This window comes from Hippopotamus amphibius, chromosome 9 (assembly GCF_030028045.1).
Source record: "Hippopotamus amphibius kiboko isolate mHipAmp2 chromosome 9, mHipAmp2.hap2, whole genome shotgun sequence".
NCBI classification, from domain to species: Eukaryota; Metazoa; Chordata; class Mammalia; order Artiodactyla; family Hippopotamidae; genus Hippopotamus; species Hippopotamus amphibius.
In genome coordinates this window covers 101,080,419-101,101,539 of record NC_080194.1, presented here as the reverse complement: position 1 = coordinate 101,101,539, position 21,121 = coordinate 101,080,419, and the positions used below count along the sequence as shown (strand labels likewise).

At 37.5% G+C, this 21,121-nt stretch overlaps 2 protein-coding genes across 3 annotated transcripts in view; one reads left to right on the top strand and one right to left on the bottom strand.

The window, feature by feature from the left end:
- The window catches only part of DDX10 (DEAD-box helicase 10), a 274,783-nt gene that overhangs the window by 37,055 nt on the left and 216,607 nt on the right, over positions 1-21,121 (top strand). For both annotated transcript variants that reach the window (XM_057750938.1, XM_057750939.1), the window contains exons 10-13: positions 9,321-9,422; positions 10,598-10,685; positions 13,609-13,697; positions 17,874-18,348. In XM_057750938.1, coding sequence (XP_057606921.1) covers positions 9,321-9,422; positions 10,598-10,685; positions 13,609-13,697; positions 17,874-18,348 — 754 coding nt within the window. The remainder of the gene's footprint in view (positions 1-9,320; positions 9,423-10,597; positions 10,686-13,608; positions 13,698-17,873; positions 18,349-21,121) is intronic.
- Positions 15,068-16,030, bottom strand: LOC130861770 (heterogeneous nuclear ribonucleoprotein A1-like). Its single transcript, XM_057750940.1, has one exon. The coding sequence runs from the start codon at positions 16,028-16,030 to the stop codon at positions 15,068-15,070; it is 963 nt and encodes a 320-aa protein (XP_057606923.1).

The window sequence follows — 21,121 nt, the reverse complement described above, 5'->3', positions numbered from 1 at the left end:
CTTCAAAAATACTAGAGCATTTACTTATTATATTTATTGTTTTTTTCTTTTTCTTTCCATAAAGGCAGAGGAGTTGGTCTACTTAATTGATGTTGCCAGAGCACTTAGAGCAGGGCCTGGAATGGAGTAGGCACTTGAGAGAACACAGTTAGTTTCTCAGGTCAGACTCATGAATCAGAGAGAACATACTGCTTATCTATTGTGCTATAATGAATTACCCCACAGCTTAGTGGCTGGAAGCGGAACCATGTGTTATCTCATGGTTTCTGTGGGTCGGGAATTCAGGTGTGGCTCACCTGGGTTCTCTGGCGCCTGGGCTGTCATAAGGCTGCAGTCAAGGCATCACAGGTACTTTAAGGCTCACGCCTGTGCTTGTTCACAGGATTCATCCTCTCACTGGCTGTTGGTTAGAGGTGTCTTTCAGTTCCTTTCCATGTGGTCCTCCTCTTCAGAGGACTTCTCCACAGTATGGCAGCTGGCCTCATCAAAGAGCAAATGAAAGGGGAGAAGGAGTGAGGTGGAAGCAACAATGTCTTTTATGACCCAGACGCAGAAGTCACACTCCGTCTTTTTCTTTTTTTTTTAAATTTTATTTATTTATTTATTTATTTATTTATTTATGGCCATGTTGGGTCTTTGTTGCTGTGCGCAGGCTTTCTCCATAGTTACGGTGAGTGGGGGCTACTCTTTGTTGTTTTGCACAGGATTCTCTTCTAGGTGCGTGGGCTTCGGTAGTTGCGGCACGTGGGCTCAGTAGTTCTGGCTCACAGGCTCTAGAGCACAGGCTCACTAGTAGTGGTGCACAGACTTAGTTGCTCTGCAGCATGTGGGATCTTCTGGACCGGGGCTTGAACCCATGTCCCCTCCATTAGCAAGGCAGATTCTTAACCACTGCGCCACCAGGGAAGCCCCCCCCTTTTTTTAATAATTGTCATACAACATTATATTAGTTTCAGGTATACACCATAACAGTTCGATATTTGTATATTTTGCAAAGTGATTATCAAAATAAGTCTGATTAACATCTATTGCCATACATAGTTATAGAATATTTTTTCTTGTGATGGAAACTTTCAGGATCTACTCTCTTAGCAACTTTCAAATATACGATACAATATTATTAACTATAGTTGCCCTGCTGTACGTTATATCTGCATGACTTATTTTATAACTGGAAGCTTGTTCCCCTTCATACATCTTGTCTACTCCCTACCTCCTGCCTCGTGCAACCACCAATCTATTCTCTGTATCTGTGAGCTTGGTTTTTTGTTGTTTGTTTGTTTTTAGATTCCACATATAAGTGAGATCATACAGTATTTGTCTTTCTCTGACTTAAATTTCATTTATTATTTTTTTAAATCTATTTTTGCCCCACGCGCTCCTGACTTATTTTGATAGCGTAATGCCCTCGAGGTCCATTCGTGTTGTTGCAAATGGCAAAATTTCATTCTTTTTAATGCCAAGTAATATTCCATTATAAATATGTACTACATCTTTTTTATCTGTTCATCCCCTGGTGGACACTTAGGTTGTTTCCATATTTTGGCTATTTTAAATAATGCTGCAGTGAACATGGGGGTGCACATATCTTTTTGAGTTAGTGTTTTTGTTTTCTTTGGATAAATAGCCAGAAGTGGAATTGCTGGATCACATGGTAGTTATATTTTTAATTTTTTTGAGGAACCTCCATACTGTTTTCTATACTGACTGCACCAATTTACATTCCCACCAACAGTGCATAAGGGTTCTCTTTTCTCCACATCCTTGCCAGCACTTGTCATTTCCAGTCTTTTGTATAATAGCCATTCTGACAGGTGTGAGGTGATATCTTGTAGTGGTTTTGATTTGCGTTTCTCTAATGATTAGTGACGTTTCATACACCTGTCGACCATTTGTATGTCTTCTTTACAAAAATGTCTCCTGAAGTCCTCTGCCCATTTTGTGAATCAGATTCTTTGGTTTTTGCTATTGTGTGAGTTCCTTGAATATTTTGGATGTTATAACCCTTATCAGATATATGGTTTGCAAATATTTTCTGCCATTCAGTAGGTTGCCTTTTTATTTTGTTGATGGTTTTCTTTTCTGCGCAGGAGCTTTTTAGTTTGATGTAGTCCCACTTTTTTTTTTTGCTTTTATTGCCTTTGCTTTTGGTGTCAGACCCCAAAAATCATGCCAAGACCAATGTCAACACTTCATCTTGGCCAGGAGGCCCAGATTATGGTAAGTCCCCTGCATGCGAACGAGTTCCGTTCCGAGCGCACATTCATAAGTCCAATTTGTTTTTAAGTCCAACAAAGTTAGTCTAGGTACCCAATAGTATGTACTGTAATAGGTTTATAATACTTTTCACACATATAATACATAAAAAACAAACACAAAAAATAAACATTTTAAGTCTTACAGTACAGTACCTTGAAAAGTGCAGTAGAGCAGTACAACAGCTGACATACAGGAGCTGGGATTGAGTGAACTGACAAGAAAGAATCACTGACTGGAGGAGGGAGACGAGGTGGGAGATGGTAGAGCTGAAGGATCATCAGCAATAGGAGATGGAGGGCAAGCTGCAATTCCACTCATGCCTGATGCTGATGGCACAGGTTCTGGTTCCTTGCTGGATTCAATTCTGTCTGCCCTCTGGAAAAAAGATCCAGCGATGTCTCGGTAGCAGCTCTTTTTCTCTCATCATAGATGACACGGTTGCATTGGATTGCATTCTGAACAGCTGTTGCAACCTTTGTGTACCATTCTAAGTTTGGGTCCTGTGCCTCAAAAACTAACAGTGCCTTCTCAAATAAAGAAAATCCCCTTGCCATTTCCTGCATCATGAATCTCTTCAGTTCTTCAGTTACTTCTTCTTCCTCTTGTCTCTCTTCGTCCTTTCTCTGGGCTTCCAGTTCCTTCAGGTCTTCATTAGTAAGCTCCTTGTGTTGCACAGCAAGGAGTTCGGTGAAGTCATCCTCTTGCAGATCTAGCTTGAAATAAAAATAGTGTACTACTGTGCTCTATACAGTACTGTACAGTAAAGTACACAAAAGCATAACTACTTGTAGAGGATGCATGCACATGACAGTATACGCCAGGCACGTGAACTAACTTAGGTGATTGGACATGCGAATACACGTTCGCATCTTTGAAAGTTCACAACTTGAAGGTTCGTATGTAGGGACCTTACTGTATTGGGAACCAGTAATTTAGAAGCTGCCTACCACACCTAATATCAGGCTTTGCTAATAGGTAATTTCAAGTACAAAGGTAATCACAAGGTACAGGTGAAGTAGGAAGAGGTCTGGGACCTCTATCACAACTTCACAGCTCCACATCAGAGTGTGCTCTGGCCCAGATTAACCTGAGTCTCTAAGTGATATATGAGGTTTGTCACTTACACAGATGGGCCATTGGTATAGTTACAAGGCTGACCCCAGAGACCTAGCCCTTAAATCCACACACTATAAACAAACCTGGTGCATCGTATCAGCATCTCATAGATGAGGACGGTCATGCTAGCAGATTTACCGTGTTTGTTTCCCAGGAGGCTTGTCATTAGTATGTTTATGAGGAGATTTGACTGTATTATGTGTGTTTTTGGCCGGGGCAACTTCTTCCCTACCTCCTTCTCCCGCACCCATTCACTTCCTAACACATTGGCTGGGTGAATATGAATGAACTCACTTAGCCTTTCTAGTAGCCTTATGAGAGAGTTCTTCTTATTAGAAAACTGTTTCTCAGAGATGGTGAGGTAAAATGTGTCTAAGATCACGCAGGAAGTACTGTGCCTGGTATTTATACTTGGGTCCTTCTGACACTACAGCTCACATTCTTGCCAGTGTGCGCCAAACTAGCTGTTTTAGTATAATGAAGTCTGGTGGCCGTTGCTCCCGTGCGGGGCTTCTAGAATGTATGAAAGGCCGGTACTTGGAGAAGGAAAGTAGATATTTCTATTTAAGTTTGCTGCCATTCGTGGTCATAAGGATAAACTAAAAATACGTTCATTTTCTTCTTTATTTGGACTGTGAGAGACAAGTATCCCATAGTCGATCAGACACTGTCCTTAAAAGCCAAGAAGTTTAGGTTTGGATATGGCTCGGACACCTGCTGGCTGTACCCTCGGACCTTGTGTTCTTAGCCTCTGTAAGCCTCAGTTTCTTTTCTTGTAAAATGGGATCAGTCATATCTCTCAGGTTCCTGAAAGTGTAATTTTAGGTAGTATCAGTATTGCTTTTATATGTGTTTTTTTATTTTTAATCTATTAAAACTTTAGTGTGTTTTTTTTTTTTTTAAAGTCTTTTCTGGGGACAGAGTTGACAGTTTAATGATTTCTACCCTTTCCCTGTGAACTTCTTAATCCTTATACTTAATTAATTTGCTAGAAGCTTTCCATGCAATGCATGTTAGCCAGCTTGATTTCTTCCAGTTATTTTATGTGGAACCTCATTTCCTGTTTGTGCTTCTAAGATCTTAGGCTGCAGATGACTTCATTTTTCCCGGAGTATTTCCCAGTCTTTTTCTTTTTTAAATCTAGTGTAGTATCTTTATGTATTTTGTGACTCAGAGATGCCCTTTTTCCTGGAATAAGCTCTCCTTTGTGCCACATTGTGCAGGAGGAACAGAACAATTGGACTCTGATTCTTATGGCTGTCTGTCTACATCTGCATGGCTGACTGCACTGTTCTCCCACAGTGACAGGAGCTCTTGGGGCTGGTTGCCACAGGTAAGGCTGAGGCACAGGGAGAATAGAAGCAGACACAGGGAGGGGGCAGAAGAGGGAAGGGCTGTGGAATTGCAGAGTGTGACCAGCAGTTGTCTCCATTTCTTCAGCTCTTGATCATACTTGGATTACGAACAATGACTAGTATATTAATATAGTCACAGGTGTAGAGTTTAGGTCTGGAAGGGACCTAGATCATCTCATCTCATCTCATCTCATCTCATTCAAACTGTAATTTGTAAATAAGAAAATGCGAGGTTATAAAGCTAATGAATAGTAGAACTGGGACTTGAAATCAGTTTTCTTGACTCCAAATCCAGTATTTCATCTGGTAGTGCAACTTCTCATGGTTTGTTTGCATTTTTCCACCCACTAAATACTTAGCGACCAGCTTTTAGGTACATATGATATATGTTAGGTATGAAAGTCAGATCCCTACATGTCAGTTTAATGGTCACGATAAGAGAATACACTAGTATTGGTGGTACTGGGTTGTGTGTTAAGTGAGGTAAGAGTTATATAAAAGATGTAGATTTTTAAACCATATAAAGTTCTTTACTTTTTTTTTTAATAACTTGTGTTTTATTACAAAAGAAATGCTTATTTATTATACAAATTCAGGACAATGGCAAAACAAACCACCCAGATTCTACCACCTAGAAAAATTTCTTTTTCATGTACGTTTGTATGTATTATTTTTAAATCACAAGAGTAGACTCATTCTAAACATTCTTTTATAACCCGATTGGTAACTTGGAGAACAGGCTGGGTTGTGAACACTGTCAGATCCTGCAGCAGCAGTTGTTGTTGAAGCGACAAGTGAGCAGGGGCCACTTAAAGACTCAACTAGAATGGAGTTTGTGTTGGGGGAATCTGAATTGGAGGATTTATTGTTCTTGGGTAGAAGGCAAACTGTTACCAGAATGGCAAGGCCTTTTTCTTTTCCTCTGGCCATATTGTTTCAAGGTTATTTCAGCAGAAGAATTACCATTGGGATCCAAGAGCTAGTGGTCTGAATCTCCTATTTTAGCTCGAGATACAAGCGAGCTGCAGGGCATAGAGGTAAGTTTCCTGATATCAGACAATTATGATCAGTCTGTTGAGGGTCCTTCTTCTGGACAGAATCCTGGTATAGTTGAAAAGAAGTATTGAATTGAAAGTTTAAAGCCTCCAATATGTAGTCAGCAGCTGATTATTTATTTAGGTCAACTTCTTGGCCTTTCAGGAACCTTTTTATTTGCTTCCTCTTATTGGTTGCTTGCATTTACCATTGGCAAATTAATGTACAAGGGCGAGTCAAAAATTATCCACACTCTGGCTGTATTTTAACGTAAGTTTTAATATAACTGGAGTGCAGATAATTTTTGACTCATAAAATGAAGCTCATCATAAATTTTGAGGAGTTACATAGATGTAACATGGTATTAACACTGATGGTAAAAATGAGATTTTTTGTGTTTCAGATGCAGGGCTTTTTTTTTTCTTTCTTTTTTTCTTTTTTTGGTGCCTACAATGTTTCTTAAAATAATCTGTCTAAATATATAGAACTTTAAAATGTAGGTCTTATGAAGAACATTTATTTCTCTTTATGCATATATTTAGCCTTAGGCGTTGGATATTGCTTTGGAAATTTAAAAGCTAGCTCATGGGTAAATAGATTATTCTTGTGAGCATTAAAAAACATGGGGGCAAATGTGCTTATGCTTTTTAAAAAGTGCTTTTCTTTTTGAAATAAAAGCTTACTGGAAAATTTTGGGTGTTGGTATGTGGGAGATAATTTGTGCTTTACATTGTTTCTGGAAAAAGATGTGTGTGCTGTAAAACAGGTAAAAATAGACAGTGGTGATCTTTATTAAAAGATGTTTGTTTTGTGGGATTCAACTTTGGACATGTTTTTTCCATTTTCCTTTGGGAATCTTTTTCTTCTAAATTTCAGTGTTGCAGTCTGTCTTAACCTTAGCCTTTCATGTGTGTGTTCTGTTAGGTGTAGTTTGAAAGGTTTGAATATGGCCCCTCTATGACTTTACTCCTACTGGATTATCCCTGGATGCACGAATGGGTAGATAAGATAGATGTGGATGGTTAGACTTCTTATTCTTGCTTATGAGTCAGGCTGGAGATCGAGATCTTCATTGGATGCCTTTTTGATATCCTCGAGATTTCTCTTTACCCCTTTGTTACAGCTCAGGCCAAAGTAGACTTTGGGAGCCTTTTTATGTTCTCTCTCCATCTCTGAATTTGGATATAGAATGTTCAACCCACTCATCTCCCTTATTCCTAATTGTTTTTCTTTGTGCCACATGAAATAACCTTGTTTACTTTTGAAGGTAACTGATTTAACCTTGAGAGTCTGGCTGCTTTGAGGGTATTTGGCAAGTATATTACATAGTGGTCAGTATTAACTGATTTCTGTCTGTCCTCTTTGACCTTCACCCTGTCCTTGGTAAAATTTTGGAATTTCAGAAGTTGTGATGTCTTTCAGGTACCTTGTTTGTTCAGTTGCCTCACTACTTCATAGACTAATGATTTCTGCCTTTACAGATTGTCTAGTCTAACAGTGCTTAGGGTAAATGCTTTAAATTCATATTTCTTTGTAATAAATTAAGATGAAACATTTGAGTCATACTAGTCTGTATTAAGATACAGTGAGGAAGTTTTTCAGTTGTGAAACAGATACTTTGTAAAAGGAGTAAATGTATGCTTAGAGTTAGTCTCTTCTCCCTGTTTGATACACAGCATTTAGAAAAAGCAAACCAGCATGAAATAGACAAAGCTACCCAGTGGACTTTCTCAAATGCAGTTTTCTCCTGGAAAATTTGACTTTTCCCTAACAGTTGACTAATTCCCAATTGTTCTTTAAATCTCAGCTCTGAGGTGTCATTTCCTCAGGGCAGTGTTTTTTGTCTCCTAGAGCACATTCAGTAGAGCTCTGTGTTACATGTTCTTGTACTTCCCGTATGTCTGCCATAACAGTCATACTACTTTGTTGTTGCTGGTTTTATGTCTGTCCCTATTAATCTGTAATCTGTGTGACAGCCAGAGCTATGTCTGTTCTATCACTCTATTTTGGTGCCTGGCATATAGTAGCCCCTTAACTTTTTTTAAAATTTATGAATTAACTTAAACCTTTTAATACTTTTGATGTTTGATTTTATACTTTTCTGTGTGTCTGGTTACACATAAAAAAATATAAGCACATACACACTTATTACACTGGAGTCTTTTCCCCTTGTGTGTAGGAACAGAATTTTGAAATCAACATGTGAGGTAAACATTGCTCTTCAGTCTTTGGATTGACATTAAGTCAGTAAAGTCAGTTTCCCTCCAGTGTTCAGTGATAAAGGTCTGCCTGTATACAGTGGTGGTTGGTCCCTCCAGACTCATCCAGGGTCCTCCAAAACCAGACTCTGTGTACCTTCCAGCAGTCTTTCCTGCTGTGCACTTACATACACCGGCTTTGGTTGAATTTCTCCTGTCTTTAGTTTACTCTGTGTTTGTCTTGCATTTTCTGGTTCCTGCTCCTTTGTTCATGCCATTCTTCCTTGTTGGAATACCTTAGCTTTTCCCTTTCTATCCATTTTTAAGGCCCACCTCAAATTCCGTCTGCTGTGGCATGTTTCTCTTTTTCTCTGGCTAACCATGAGTGTCCTCCTTTCACTTCTGAGTTCATGGCACTTACTTGCCCGTGGTTGTCCTTTGACTCTTGCTGACTTATCATTTTGGGGCTTTTTTTTTGATTCTCTTGCTTTTGTGTGTGTTTGTCTTTTCTGGTAACCGTATTGTGAGATCACTGAAGGCAGGAATATTCATCTTCTATTTATTTTTGTTCTTCACAATTTATACCTGGCACAAAGTTTCTCAGTTTATTTGATTAATTATAAAAATTTATTTGCCCCTCATATTTATAGCATGAACCGTGAAGAGAATGTTTTGAGATTACTTTTTCTTTTGTGTCTTTAAGAAATTTCTACAAATACCTGAGTCTATTCTGTCTTACTGCTTACATGTAGGATCTGAGGAATCAAGGAAATCTGTATATAAGTAGCACGAGAAGCTTAAGTAGCTATGGGTGCCTTATGGTCCGCTCATGCAGGAATTTCTGATGGTGCACCTGTACTAGCTGAGGGAGGGGAAATCATGGAGTAGAGGCAAGGTTTTCACCCGAGCAGAGATCCGTTTCTTATAACTGATGCCTCTGAGTTCTGAACCATGTTATTCCCAAGGCTTAAGAAAAGTTTCCAGGAAGATGATTTGATTTCCTTAATATATTGAGTGCCATGTTTATTGAATGATTAATTTTATTATAACAGTCTTGTGCCTTGAATGAGAAATTGTCTCCTTGCTGTAGGTAGAGAGTTAAGAAATTCTTCTTAATTGATTTGTTTCTTCTACTGTGGTGTAGCCTAAAAATCACTAGGAATTGTAACTAATGATGAATATTTGGAAAAAGTGTTCAAGAACCCTAGTTTTCTGTTGTCACAGATGTTAAAAAAAATGATATTCCTTATTTATGAATTTGGTGAACTTGCTTTCCTGTTACCTATTCATCAGACTGTTAAAATGTAAAGTGCAGATTGCATTAATGCGGAAGAGATTTTGTTTGTTTTTTGTTTAGGTACAAAGAGGATGGTGAAGCTTTATTAATTTTGCTTCCCTCAGAAGAAAAAGGAATGGTGCAGCAGCTTCTTCAGAAGAAAGTGCCTGTGAAGGAAATCAAGTAAGAACTCTTTGCTGTCTTGATGTTATTGTTAGAAAAATGAAGGCATGAAATTATTATGCCTAATTATGTACACCTAATTCCCTCCTCCCTCTAATTTTTTCTGCTGTCTGATTTTGGACTTTTTTATTTTTTAACAACTTTTTTAGAAGACTGTCAGTGGAGAAAACAAGGTGAACAAGAGACCTGGTTAGCATCAGGAGGCATTGATGGTTGAAGGATTAAACCTCTCGGATGAACTTATTTTTAGGGTTGTTGCCCATTTCAGAGGGTTGTGCTCTCCTGTCATTGAAGGTGTTTAGATTGAGTGTCAGCAGAATTGATTGTAGTCTCACTTGTATTGGGGCCCTTGAGACTCCCTGGCTTTATTTGGAGGAAAATAACTTGGAGGGTGGTTAAATGTGGTGGAGGAGTACGTAAGGGTTTAGATGAAACAAGATTGGGTGTGAGTTGATAATTGTTGAGGCTGAGTGAAACTTCTACCTTTGTACATTTTTATATTTTCGGTAATTGAAAAAAGTAAAAAACACCTCATCTGCCACCACCTATTACTACTCCAGCTTTTCAGGAACAAAACCGTTAAGTCTAAAATCAGGGAAACAAGTGGGGTTTTCTTTGTGAAACCTAGCATAGATGCTTGTAAGAATTTCATTCTTTCCTGTAATTTTCATTCTAAACCTGGGCACATTTAAGTAACAATTCTGTTATACTATGCTTGGTTTCCAGATAAGGAAAACAATATTTATATCCTTGGCTACTTGTTTATTATTTGACTTTGGTTTTATGATATTTGACTAAAAACAGAAATCGTATAAAAATGACGTTTGCTTTCATCTGTTCCATTTCATTGATGACCCATCTCCCATGAGAGGCTACTTTCTATCTTTAAAGATGTAGGAAGTGAACATTGTTAATTGTGGTGTTAAGCTAATCTTTCACTCACTCAACATGTGTTGTTTAGAGAATATGTCTGATTTTACATTTCATTTTCCTGCATTATTCAAAATATGCAGAGTCAAATTTATGTCTAGTGTAATTTCTGTCTAATCTGGGTCATAGATGAGAAATAATGTTATAGATTTTAAAAATACTGTGGAAAACAGAAAATGCTGTGTACTGTGTTGTTTCTGAAATTGAGATGTCTTAGTGTAACCTTTATCTTTTTGTTACAAAAGAATCAATCCAGAAAAACTTATAGATGTTCAGAAAAAATTGGAATCGTTTTTAGCTCAAGATCAAGATTTAAAAGAAAGAGCTCAAAGGGTAAGTCATTTTTGGATTGGATACCTTCATTGGAATAGAGCAAATAATAAAGTTAAATTGTATCATTTTCTACTACTTCTGGGTTCATAGTTATGCTTTGGATATTCAGGTAGTATAATTTTCAGATGGGTTTAACTTATTCTTTAACTTTGAAAAAAATTATTCCTTCCTTCCTTGGCTGTGCCATGTGGCATGTGGGATCTTAGTTCCCCAACCAGGGATTGAACCCTTGCCCCTTGAAGTGGAAGTGTGGAGTCTTAACCCACTGGACCACCAGGGAAGTCCCCAAATTATATATTTCTTATAGTAACTTGGAAAAATGTCTATTAATTGTCCATAATCTTGTCAGGCATATAGAAAATCCTCTTAATGATTTTTAAGTGCAGAATGACCGGGTTTCTAATATACTTGATAAAGTTATCAACTTCTGATGTCTTCATTAAAGTTTTTATTAACTTCTGACTACTTTCTTGACTGTAAAATTAATATCTTAGGCTAAATTTCTCGAAAGCATGGCACTCTTTAGAAATGAGATTTTAATCTGTATGACATAATGTTCCCAAACTGCTTTTTTGGACTTCGAAATCCTGTTGATTAGCAAACACACAAAGAATAAAGTTCTTAGAGAATCCTTCCTTTTCTAAAGAATCTCCAGCAGCAGATTCTTTACAAAAGAAAGATGCAAAATTGTTTTGCGTGTGCTTACAGCTGTCCAATCTTGGAATTGACAAATATTTGAGTCCCTGTTACGAAGCTCTTCATTTTCAACGCTCTTTTCCTTATATTTTAGTTATGAGATCTACATAGGATATCTACATCTGCATCTCCCATAACACAGGAACAGTGAGTTAGTGAGAGGGATTCAGAGATTGGGAAGAAGAAAGTAAAGAGGAGGTTTGGAAAGGGCATCCTTACTGAGTAGAGGAGCCTGAGCAGAAAAAGTCAGTAGTTAGCCTTTTGTGTTATGGTTTTGAAACTGCGTATTCTAAGCAAGGAAGTTTTATTTAAAGAGAAGATCTTACATTAAAAAAATTAATGTACGTTATATTTTATCAAATTATTGTTACTGAGCTCAGAATATCAACATTAATGATGAAAGCTAGAATTCAGGTGCTTAGTATGTGCTGGGCACTTAGCCATGGCATGACCCTGTTGCAGGACAGTTTGATATGCATTGTGTTGTCTAATCTTCCCAATAACCTATGAGGTAGGTGATACTGATTTGATTTTATAGATGGGAAAATAGGAGCTTGAGAAAATTAAAAATTGTCCAGGGTGATGTAGCTATTAAGTGGCAGGCCTAAGATTTAAATCCATGTCTAACTTTCTTCATGACTTCCATGGTACATCAGGAGAAATTAATTCCAAAATATAAGAGAACCAAATAATGACCTGTGCATAGTTGAACTTCTGTAAGCTCACTTCACCTGAAAGCAAATGAAAAGGGTCTTTAAACAGATGTTTTTTTTTCCTTAAAATTTTTGGGCCTGTATTTGGGCATGGAGACATTTGTCTAGCAGACATACTTTAAGCTAGGAGTTGAATCTTTTAGAAGCTTTGGAAATAGTAAGCATATTTGAAAATAATGTACATGAATTTTGATGTGACTTAGTGCATGCCTAAGTCATTCAGTTATGAATCAGGAAGTACAAAACATTGGAAGGATGTCGTTTCACTGGTTTCTGCATATAACAAATAAATGAGCCTTCCAGAACAAGATTATAGAGAAGCACATTGAAATGAATGGTGTGATTTATTGGGTGTCATGCATGGTTTAGCAGAGTGGCTAACTCTTGCCAACTGCAGCAGGCTATCTAATTTCATAGAAGTGGTTTTCTAGCTTTTGATTATAATCTGGGTAGAACAAATACGATAAGCAACTGGGCTGATTTCTTGTGGACGATTGTAGGGGGAAAATTTTCCTTGAATTATTCATTTTAAGGCCTATGGAGACAGGGAAAATGGTTTAAAGATTAGTGTAAATGGTTTGAAGAAAGGATTAGTGTAAAGTTAGAGAAAATGTGAAGTTTAGGAAATATAGAAATGGGAATTAAATATACTTTACAAAAATTAATTTTAAAATAAAAAAATAAAACTTCTGCTTAGATGTGTTTCATTATCTTTGCTGCCTGTTTATTTTGCAAACTGAGAGGATCCAGGACAATGTTTACCGTTTAGTTTGTAATAGCTCTTGGCATAAAGATAGTTTACTTACTTTTTTTTTTAACACAAACAGAAGAAAAATATTACAAGTTAATGACACATTACTTGAAATTATAATGGTGATGAATTACTTGAAAGTATAATAAAAAAGGAAAAGCTTTAGAAATAAACTTTTCCTGTTATGATTTTTTTAAGCTTAAGTACAGTAAAATTTTATTTTTTTGTAGTAGTCAAAGGATGTTTTCCAGTAGTAATTACTACTAATAACTGGTGTTCATTGGTACTTAATGTGTTCTAGAAGAAATGCCAAGCATTCTGCACGCATTTTTCTCGTTTACTTCTCACAACACTCTAAGTAGAAGGTCCTATTATCTTTGATAGATGAGGAAACTGACAGAGAAATTAGAAACTTGCTCAGCTAGTAAGATGTGGAGCTCAGATTTCAACTGTATTATTCCAAAGCCTATATTTTTTCCCATTAATGTGTCTGAATGATATTAACTTCTCGAATAGCTTTTTGAGAAGGTTATATTGTATGTTGAGTTGGTTTGATGAAACCAAATTTAAAGTCTTTTCTAATATTACAGGTCTAGAAAGGGAGGTTTTTTTTTTCATGAGATGGAGATATACTGAGCTATTTTTGAGATTTTTCACTACTGTTGAATTTATTCCTTTGATTAATTTTCTTTTATCTCAGGTAAAATTCATCTTCCATTTCTGACTATTATATGTCATACGCTCCAACCTTTTATGTTTACAGTGTTTTGTCTCCTACATACGTTCAGTGTATCTGATGAAGGATAAAGAAATATTTGATGTAAGCAAGTTACCTATACCTCAATATGCCCTGTAAGTATTCCTATTATAGTTTTGGTTGTGAATCCTCAATGTTAGAGGAAACTTGTTTGAAACCTGGTTACGAGAGTCCTAATTTAAACCACTCTGCCTTACCTTAAAAGAATCTGTTGAAGATTTGCAGAGAAAAAGATTGTATAAACTGTAGAAAACTCTACACTTGAGTGTTCAGTTTAGTCAGGAAGAAGTTCTTGCTTGTAAATGTAAATTCTTGAAAATTACGCTGGCAGTTTCCTGTACTTTGGTCTTAGGAGATGGAGAGCAGTTGACACGCATTCTTTGAAATCTTTAAATGTCTGTAGTCCTCTTGTTTTCTAAAAGCTGGCCTGGCTTACCGTAGACAGTTCTTTTCATGCTTTGGATGCAGGTCTTTTTGTCCATTCTTCCCGTATTTTAGATTGGTTTCTCATGCTGCTTATGGCCTGGATATTCTTTGTGTCTTGGTGTTTCTTACAGGTGCTCACAGTTACCACGGCAAAATGTCTCTCTTTAGTAACTGTGGTTACTATTATATGAAAACGGAGCTCTTGGTCTTGTTTTGGCTTAGTAATTGAAGGATTTTTCTTTTTCCCTAACCCTTTCAGGTGTAAAGAAGGAGCGTCCATTTTTCAGTGGGTTCCTACCTGTGGGAAAAGCATTGACAAAATCCTATAGAAGCACTCTTGAGGTTACTCATACTTTGAATGTTAGCTTGAAATCTCCTAGTCTGTGATGAAATATGTACTTTCAAAGCAAGGTCTGTGGATGTAGCCTGCTTTCCAGGAATTTGAGTGCCTTTACCTTTAAGTTGAGGCTAATAAAAACTTGTATCTGGGTCAGCTGCTGTTTTCTATTCTTCATGTTCGAGTGCAAGTTCAGGATAACAGGTAATTTGTCAGTTGTAATATTTTAGAACCATTTAATTTGCTAGATAACAAAGTAAGGTCACTGACATCTTGTTTAGGTAATGGATGGAAAATCACATGCCATGGGTAATAGGTTTTTTTTGTTTTTGCTTATCTCTTTACCAAACTTTTTTTTTTTTAAAGACACATTTATTCAGCGTCATGATCAGACTAATACATTTAGCAATCAACAGCATGGGTGCAAAAAAAAAAAAATCTACATTAAAACCCTTTGTTGGAATGCTTTACACTTTCCACAGAACAGAAACTAAAATAACCTGTTATACAATTAGTCACAAATACAGTCCTTGAGTTTTTTTTGCCCATACACATGAGTATTGTCTAAAACATGTCTTCTTTGTAGCAGCTAGGCCCTGCCACCACTGCGCTTGGCTGAGTTCACAAATCTGTTGTAACCTGTAGCTTCCCTGTCACTTCTCTGGCTCTCCTCTCCTGCTAAGCTTTGTTTCCTGGCAGTAATTAAAAGCTTCTGCCACTGCCATAGCTACTGCTGCTGCTGGAACCACCATAGCCACCTTGGTTTCGTGGTTTGGCAAAGTATTGGCCTCCACTGCCATAGGGGCCAGAACTTCTGCCTCCAAAGTTCCCTCCTTTCATGGGTCCAAAATTTGAAGATTGATTGTTGTAATTACCAAAATCATTGTAGCTTCCACCACCTCCAAGATTGCTTCCATCATTACCAAATCCATTATAGCCATCCCTACTGCCACCATATCCACCATCACCGTGGCTGCCACCAAAGCCACCTTGACCACTGAAGTTTCCTCCATGATCAAAGTTGTCATTCCCACCAAAACCACCTCCATGACCATCACCAAAGTTTCCAGAACCACTTCGACCTCTCTGACTCGATGAAGCACTAGCCATCTCTTGCTTAGATAGGGCTTTCCTTACTTCACAGTTGTGGCCATTCACAGTGTGGTATTTCTGAATGACAATCTTGTCTACGGAGTCATGGTCATCAAAGGTTATGAGAGCAAAGCCTCTCTTTTTGCCACTGCCTCGGTCAGTCATGATTTCAATCACTTCAATTTTCCCATACTGTTCAAAATAATCTCTTAAGTGATGTTCCTCAGTGTCTTCTTTAATGCCACCGACAAAAATCTTTTTCACAGTTAAGTGGGCACCAGATCTTTGAGAATCTTCTCTTGAGACGGCCCTCTTTGGTTCCACAACTCTTCCATCCCCCTCGTGTGGGCGTGCATTCATGGCCGCATCCACCTCCTCCACAGTGGCATAGGTGACAAACCTGAAGTCTCTGGAGCGCTTCGTATTTGGATCCCTCATTACCACACAGTCTGTGAGCGTTCCCCATTGCTCAGAATGGCTCCTCAGACTCTCATCGGTTATTTCAAAGCTCAAACCTCCGGTGAAGAGCTTCCGCAGCTGTTCGGGCTCTTTGGGAGACTCTGACTTAGACATGACGGCAGTGGAGGGGAGAGACGTCAACGATGCTTACTCGGCGGTGTCCACGGGCCGAAAGGAGTAACCTATCGAACGTATCTCCCAAATTTAAAAAAAAACTTATTTATTTATTTATTTGTCAGCTGAATTGGGTCTTCATTGCTGCACAGGGGCTTTCTCTGGTTATGACGAGTGGGGGCTACTCATTGTGGTGCGCAGGCTCCTCACTGTGGTCTCTTCTCTTGTTGTGGAGCACGGGCTCTAAGCGCATGGGCTTCAGTAGTTGTGGCGCGTGGGCTTAGTTGCTCTGTGGCATGTGGGATCTTCCTGGAGCAGGGATTGAACCTGCGTCCCCTGCATTGGCAGGCAGATTCTTAACCACTGCACCACATAGGAAGTCCCTCTCTTTACCAATTTTACAATTTCGGAATATGATTCATGGTTTAGGTTAGTAGCTGATTTTTGTGCTTCATGAAGTTCTCTCCTGGTTTCCTGGTTTTCTCATTGACATAGGTGAGATATTAACAAACAGGAGAGGCAGCAGGTCTCCTGTGTAGGATAAAATAAAGATTTAAAAAATCTTTTATATGTTTTACTGAAGAAATATGCTCTATTTATTTATTTATATTAGTACCGTACTTTTACTGAAAATTAAAGAAATGTGTTTTAGGTACCTAATATGTCTAGTTCATTGAGCTAGATATTAAAATTATGGGTGTGAGGTTATGTGCTTCTACCTTAAAGGAGGCCAAGTTTAGTAGCAGCGAGAAACATGTAAATGTAACTGTAATACACTGAGAGAAATGCTCTGCTGGCTACTGGGTTTGTGGTCCTATCTGTGTCCCCTGTAACAGTAATGATGCCAGGCGCTCAGTAGTGGCCGCCTGTGTGCTAGGCATTGTTTTAGATGCATTGCCTCTGTGAACTCATTTTATTTTACAAGGACCCTGTAATGTAGGTACTCTTGTCATGCCATTTTGCAAATGAGAACTGAGGTATAGAGAGGTTTAATAGTGTCCTGTGATCACATAGCTAGTAGGTGACAGAGCCAGGATTTGAACCTCAGCAGTTCTATTTCTGAATCCAGGTTTTACAACTACACCTCTCAGTTTCTGTGAATCGTGTCTTATGAGAAAAGGGCAGAGGGTCCATTTTGTAATGTTAGCTTTTTATTATATCAGGTCTTGCTTTAAGAGTTTATTTACAATCCATCTGTGGGAACTGAGAAGCTGGGAAAGACCTGATCATAAATAAATCTTGATCTTAGAAGGAGAAAATAAGATTTTTTTTCTTTTTTTGGTCTGGGGTTTAAAAATCCTTTTTTATAGAAGGGATTATGCCACATTATGTGTTAGAAGGGAGGATAATAACACTCGAATTCATTCATTGCAGAGAAGTGTGTTTTGTTCTTTTATGGCCATGGCTTTTCCAGCTTTAGTATTTATATTTTACAAAGTATTTTCATATAGTTAGTATATCAGATATTTACAGCAACTGTGAGATAGGCCTGGTAGGTATTGTTATCTCACATTTGTAAAAGCTGAGGCTGTAAGAGTTATACTGGAAATAATTAGTACTTGAACTGTTGTTCCCTTGTTTCTGGTCTCATGCTCTTTATTTTGTTAACCATTACCCTCTTAATGGAAAATGGGGTGTCTCCAATGTTTTCTGACAGGTGTTCAGTATCTTTTGGATCACCTAACCTGTCAAGATTGTGTTGTGTCTCAGAGGAATGTTTTCTTAAAAAAAAAAAAAAAAAAAAAGGCTCCAAAAATCCTAACTCCTGAGAAGCCATTTCATAATCAACTCAAACACACCATCAGTGTATTGAGATAACCATTTTCATTTGCTCATATTTAAGGTCTCTTGGTCTTGCTGTGGCACCACGGGTAAGATTTCTTCAGAGAATGCAAAAACAGCCCAACAGAGAACTGGTAGTGAGCCAGGATGATAAAGTAATTGAGCCAAGGACTCTCTCCCTCACCAATGAAGAAGTGGAAGAATTTAGAGCCTACTTCAGTGAGAAAATGTCTATTCTTCAGAAAGGTGGGAAAAGACCAGAAGGGACAGAGTACAGGCTGTCTGGTGGCATTTGTGATGAAGAGGAAGAAGAGAAAGAATATGAAGAAGAAACGGAAGAGAAACTGGGAAAAGCAAAAGAGTCTCAGCCTCAATCTGTCCCTAGCAACGAAGAGTCACAGAAGAGCAAAGAAGTTCCTATGCAGTTCTTGGACAGAGATGATGAGGAGGAGGACGACGGCCTCGATGCTGACTTCTTTAAGGTGAAGCGGCACAATGTGTTTGGGTTGGATCTTAAGGAGAATAAAACGTTACAGGTAAGTTTACCCTCAGTGGAGGATCTTCTGTTATTTCCTACCACTTCTTACTGTGTGCTGCTTGTTGCCTTTGGGGAACTGTGGGAAGATAACCAGAAGAAATTTGTAGAATGACTTTCTTTGCTGTGAACTCTCCCTCTTTCTCCATCTTTAAAGATGGAATAGATGCTAAAAACTTCCCATTTTTCATAACTTTGGGAACTCTCAGAGGCTGACAGCTTTAAGCTTCTTGTTTATTGGTTTTCTGATGCGTGTTTTAAAAAGTAGCCAGAGTCATGATTATAGCATTAAGTAAGGTGATGGGGTTCCATGGTTTATGATGTGAGGATCCTTCATTGTGATTCTTAACATACTACTTTCTGATTTAAACAATTACAAATATTCCTTACAACAATTCAATCTCTCCAAACTTTTAATGAGGCATTTGTTTTGGGCAACAATTTGGAATCTTTTTTTTTTTTTTTACATATATAGAAATTTTAATTGTCAATTATACCTCAGTAAAGCTGGGGGGAATAAAAAGAAGGCAGTTTGATGTAAACAGAAGAACAAAAGCCACATCATGGAGACCTGGGTTCCAACCTTAGTTTATAATTGGTTATCAGCATGACTTCACGGAATCTTAAATAGAAAGCTGGCACTTCTGTATCAAGGCCACCTAATGAAGTGTTTATTAAAAGTTTCATGAAAGTCCTTTGTTTCTCACTAGGCACCTGCTAGGAGGAATAAAAGAGATAATCCAGGTAAAGCACCTGTTTCCTGGGGTACTTACAGGTGCACAGTGAATATGTTTCTCCACCCTTCCCTTAGTTTCCTTTTAATTTTATATGCCTTATTCTTGATCATTTCTTTAGAGAGAATTGAATGAAAAATGAACCCGAACTCTTATTCTTTATACAATTTTAAGGCTCACAATAGGAAATATTAAATTTTGAACTGTGAAACTTGGATAGGTGTTTTTTTAAGTAACTAAATAAAAATTTTTAAAATAGCAAACATACTGAGTACTTAATATGTATTAGAAGTTTTCTAAACATTATCTCATTCAGTCCTTGAATAACCCTATGAGGTAGGTACTCTACCATTATAGAAGTAAAGGAAAAAAACTGAGATAAAGAGACAATAAAATAGTGAGGTGCACAGTTAGGTATTGGCCCAGTTGGAGTCTGAATCTAGGTATTCTGACTCTAGTATTCATATCTTGACCAATAATCTGGTTTTTGAAGTCTGATTTAGATTTTCTTTTATGTTTTCTTCTGGACTTTTTATAGTTTTAGCACTTGAATTTAGGGCCAGCATTCATTTCAATTTAATTTTTGTATGAGGTAAGGGTCGAGCTTCCAGCTGCCTCACTCTCCGCATGTGGATGTCCAGTTGAACCAGTACTGTTTTCTGAAATTACTGGGCTTTTTCCATTCTAGTTTCCTTGACTCTTTGGTGAAAGTTAGTTGACCATGTATATGTAGGTCTCTGTGTTGCTCACTTTGGTTCCATCTCGTTATCCTTTCATAAATAACACTGGTGTCGGTTACTACAGCTTTATAGCAAATCTCAACTCAGACAGTGTTAGTCTTCCAACTTGATATTTTAAAAATTTGTTTTGACTATTTTTAGACCATTGTATTTCCATATAAATTTTTGAATCAGCTAGTTAATTTTTACAAAAAGTCTTCTGGTATCTTCATTGAGATTGCATGACTCTGTAAATCTATTTGGAGAGAACTGACATCTTAACAATATTGACTCTTCTGATTCCTGAATATGACATATCTTTCCATTTATTTAGGGCTTCTTTAATGTCTTTTAGCATTTTTTAATAGTTTTAAGCATGAGCATCTTACCACATATTTTGTTAGATTCATCTCTTCCTATTTTATAGTTTTCAGTGCTATTATAAATGATACTTAAGAAAACTCAGTTTCTCATTTTTTGTTGCTAGAATATAGAAGTACAGTTTTTGTATACCAGTCATTCTAAGCTGTCCTATTAAGTTGTGGCTGTGTTTTGAGATTCTTTGGATTTTTCTTTGGATTTTCTCTGTAGCTGGTCATTGTATTTGTGAATAAAGATGGTTTCATTTCTTCCTTTCCAATCTGTGTGTCTTTTATTTCTTTTTCTTACTTGATTACACTCTATGTTGAATACCAGTAGTGAGAGTGGACATCATTGTCTTGTTCCTAGCTTAGGGAGGGGAAACATTCAGTCCTTTACTGTTACATCTGATGTTAGCCATAGTTTTTTGTAAATGCTTTTAACAGGTTGAGAAAGTTCATTCTATTTCTGGCTGGTTTAGTGTTTTTATCAGAAATGGATGGTGAATTTTGTCAGATGCTTTTTCTGCAACTATTAGGGTGAACATAGAGTTGTTGTTACTTATTCTGTCGGCACATTGATTTTTCTAACGTTGAACCAACCTTAAATTCCTATGATAAACCTCGCTCATTGGTGATGTGCTTTCCTTTATCTGTTACAGAATTCTGTTTGCTAATATTTTGTTAAGGGTCTTTGCTTCTGTGTTCATAGGGGATATTGGCTTGTAGTTTTCCTGTAATGACTTTGGGAACATGACACATTTTAAAAGCTTTTGATACATTTTGCCAAACTATCCTGCAGAGAAGTCATATTGACCATTTTATGTCTGTGCCCATTTACTAACACCAACACGAGCAGCCACATGTTTTTAATGTTTTGAGAAAAACAGTTAGTGAGAAGTGTTGACTTACTATTTGAATTTATTTTTCCTTGAACATTATTCATTTATCCATTGTATAAT